Below are 3,079 nucleotides of genomic sequence, written 5' to 3'. Positions count from 1 at the left end.
AATCTTTGGGCTGAAGGAAGGACAATACTCGGTGTATCAATGCTCAATCAACAATCATTTATTTCCATACAATTCAACACTTATGAGCATTTGAAACCATCATGATGGGGAGAGCTGCCTGAAGAGGGTCACAGCAAGTCTCAAAATGGTGACGGGTTGCTCAGCTTTTTATAGCTCCTAGCGGCCCCCATCTAGTCGTAAAAGCCAAAACATCACATTCTTTCTCTGTTACGGCGCCTAAGTTATGACCTCGGCAGTTGTCTCTCTGCTTTCTGTAAGGTGGGGGTATGGAATGTGGTCTGTCTATCTCCCCTGTCTTAGACACAGAGACTCCTTCTTCATGATTCAACAATTAAGCATGTAATACATTCCCAGCAGATCAAGGATACAGAGTGATGCACACTTATCTAATAAACCTTTATGTGAATATGTTCTGTTAACTCAAAAGTATAACGAGAACTAAACTACATACAGATCACACACTCTATATTAAAGGGTATAATATGATCTACAGCAGTATTCCAATTCAACTACTTTGATTACATATATAAGGTAACATATAATAACAGAATAATCTAACAGGATACAAGGCTACAGTCCTGTGTCCTGTGCCATCCAAAGCAATGGGCAGTGCACACAGCAGATGAAGAAGAGAATGTAGGCAGGGTGGAGTGGGTGGAGACAAGTGTCAGGGATGATTTGTGACAGAAGGAAGATCTGCTATGATATATGGTTAGGAGACGAGGGCACTGACAAAAAGACAGCAGGCTGATTTCATGGTGGCACAGGTGAAGATGTTTAGCTTTTCACTGGGAGTGACCATAGTTAAGGTCAAAGGCCAGTGATGATTCACTTATGTCTTTTAGAAAATGCTTTATATTTGACTCCGTACAGAATTATTAAGATTCAAGATTCAAAATGTCTATTGTCATGTGTACAGAAGAAATAGCATTTCTCTGTCCACTATCATCTCCTTTGTTTTATCAGTGTTGAGGGTGCGGTTGTTTTCCTCACACCATGACACCTGACTGGCCACCTCTCTAATGTTAGCCGCTTTGTCCCCTCCAGTAATCCGACTGGTCACTGCAGTGTCGTCCACAAACTTCAATGTGATGTTGTCTTTGTTGGAGGCGACACAGTCGTGACTGTACAGGGTGTAGAGGATGGGGCTGTGAAACTCCAGCGTTTGTGGTAATGCTGGCTGAAGTCCTGATGCCAATCCTGACAGACTGAGGCCTGTCAGTCAAAAAGTACTGAATAAACTGATGAAAACATAACTTAAATTAAAAAAACAAGTTGCTTTTTAAAAGAACTATCACAGAGCAGGTAAAAGTATTGGAATGTTTTAAAAACGTATTTGATAAAAAATGTTTGAAAGAGATGAAATGAAAGTCAGTTCACTTTGGTTTAATATACCAAATGTAAAATATATGAAAAAAACAAATAATTAAAATCTGAAATGAAATTATTTCAATGTTGTTTTTGTTTTTGAATCTGTTCAGATTGCTATATTGCCAAAATTAAAATTGTATATTTTATGGTGTATTGTGTAACTACAGCTGTTGATCAGTTCCTCTTCAGCTGTTTGAGGTTTTTGTACGGTGTTGTATCACTGTGTGAACGGGCGGCTGTTACGCTGCTGACAGTAATAAACTCCTGCATCTTCAGTTTGAACTCCACTGATGATCAGAGTGAAGTCAGTCTGAACTGCTGTTGCCCGAAAACGATCTGGAACTCCAGACTGACGAGCTGTAGTATCATAGATCAGGAGTTTAGGAGCTTTTCCAGATTTCTGAAGGTACCAGTCAATGTCATCACCTATAGATGTACTGGATTTACATCTGACAGAGACAGTCTGTCCTGGAACAACAGACTGAGCTTTAGGAGTCTGAGTCAGGACGATTTCTGCTGATGAACCTGAAACATAAAAAGAGGAGAAGAGTTATTGAGACAAATCAAGCTCAGAAAAAGATGATCAAACATTAGAGGATCATTTCTCTAACACGGAGAACAGATGGAAGAAGGTCAGTGCTGCTGGTTTCAGAGTTTCTCCATCATAGCAGATCATCATTGTGGTGAACCTGGCTGCATGCTGAAGCAAAGTTTTCAGTCATCTTTCTTCATTGTATCATCCTGTGTCATGTGACATGTTCATCCTGCTTTTTTTCCTTTGTCTTTTTTTAATTTAAGTTTAATTTAGTAATTAAAGATATTCCAAAACAGGAACATGTATATTTACTTAAGTATCCAAATCTCAACAATGTTTTGTCAATTTGTGTTTAAAAGGTTCTTCCATAATTTACTTTCAGAGAGTGTGTGATGACTCATGCTTTGGTATTTATGAATATAAATAATTATAGAAAGATTTACATATAAACATTATTGTTACCTTTCTTGAAAACGTATCACTGTGGTGATCGCAGCCCAAGGAGGTGAAGCCTCTTTGGCATCGTTTCATCTTTGCGTTGTGGTTTTAGCCTTTACATTTATATTATTAACTGGTAATTTAGTGTCAATGCATTTCAGTGTAACAGTGAAGTAATGTAATAAGTAATGTAACTAATTACTTTCTCTGGCAAGGACTTAAGTAATTCTCTGCATTACTTTTGAACATGTGTAATACATTACTTTCTTTGAATAGTCACCCGAACACTGCACACTGCACTATTTACCTAAATCTCTAATTTCACGCTTGATTTTTCACTGCTTATTAATGAATAAAGCAAATATTAAATAAGAACATTTTTGGCTTATTTTGTGTTGTCAAAAAGGTCATACCAGTAGTTGGATACAATTAATAAACAGCATCAAAGTAAAAGATGAAGTAATGTTGCAATTTGTACATTTTCAGAATGAATACATAATACTATTTTCTGACTTTTAATTAATATTTTTTATGTCAGTATTAGCATTATTGCTATTTGATTAGGGGATCAGCCATCTGTAAAGTGTTTGGAGACTCATCGTTTTTACAAGACTTTAATTATTTTGACTTTATCAAAATAAAAAATAAAAATGTACTTGATATGATTATATGATTTGGATATCATTGCTTTTTGTGAAAGCTGTGTGTGTGTGT

At 36.6% G+C, this 3,079-nt stretch overlaps 1 gene segment (V, D, J or C); it reads right to left on the bottom strand.

The window, feature by feature from the left end:
* Positions 1–1,586: 1,586 nt before the first annotated feature.
* On the bottom strand, positions 1,587–1,917 carry LOC102206472 (Ig kappa chain V-II region Cum-like; the record flags this gene model as incomplete). The annotated part of the segment is given in 1 exon segment: positions 1,587–1,917. A coding segment is annotated over 1 exon segment (308 nt), but the record flags the coding sequence as incomplete, so codon positions are not given.
* Positions 1,918–3,079: the final 1,162 nt, after the last annotated feature.

Source organism: Pundamilia nyererei, unplaced genomic scaffold (genome assembly GCF_000239375.1).
Source record: "Pundamilia nyererei isolate P.nyererei 1_Seehausen unplaced genomic scaffold, PunNye1.0 scaffold01847, whole genome shotgun sequence".
NCBI lineage: Eukaryota > Metazoa > Chordata > Actinopteri > Cichliformes > Cichlidae > Pundamilia > Pundamilia nyererei.
This window is presented reverse-complemented; position numbering and strand designations above follow the sequence as displayed.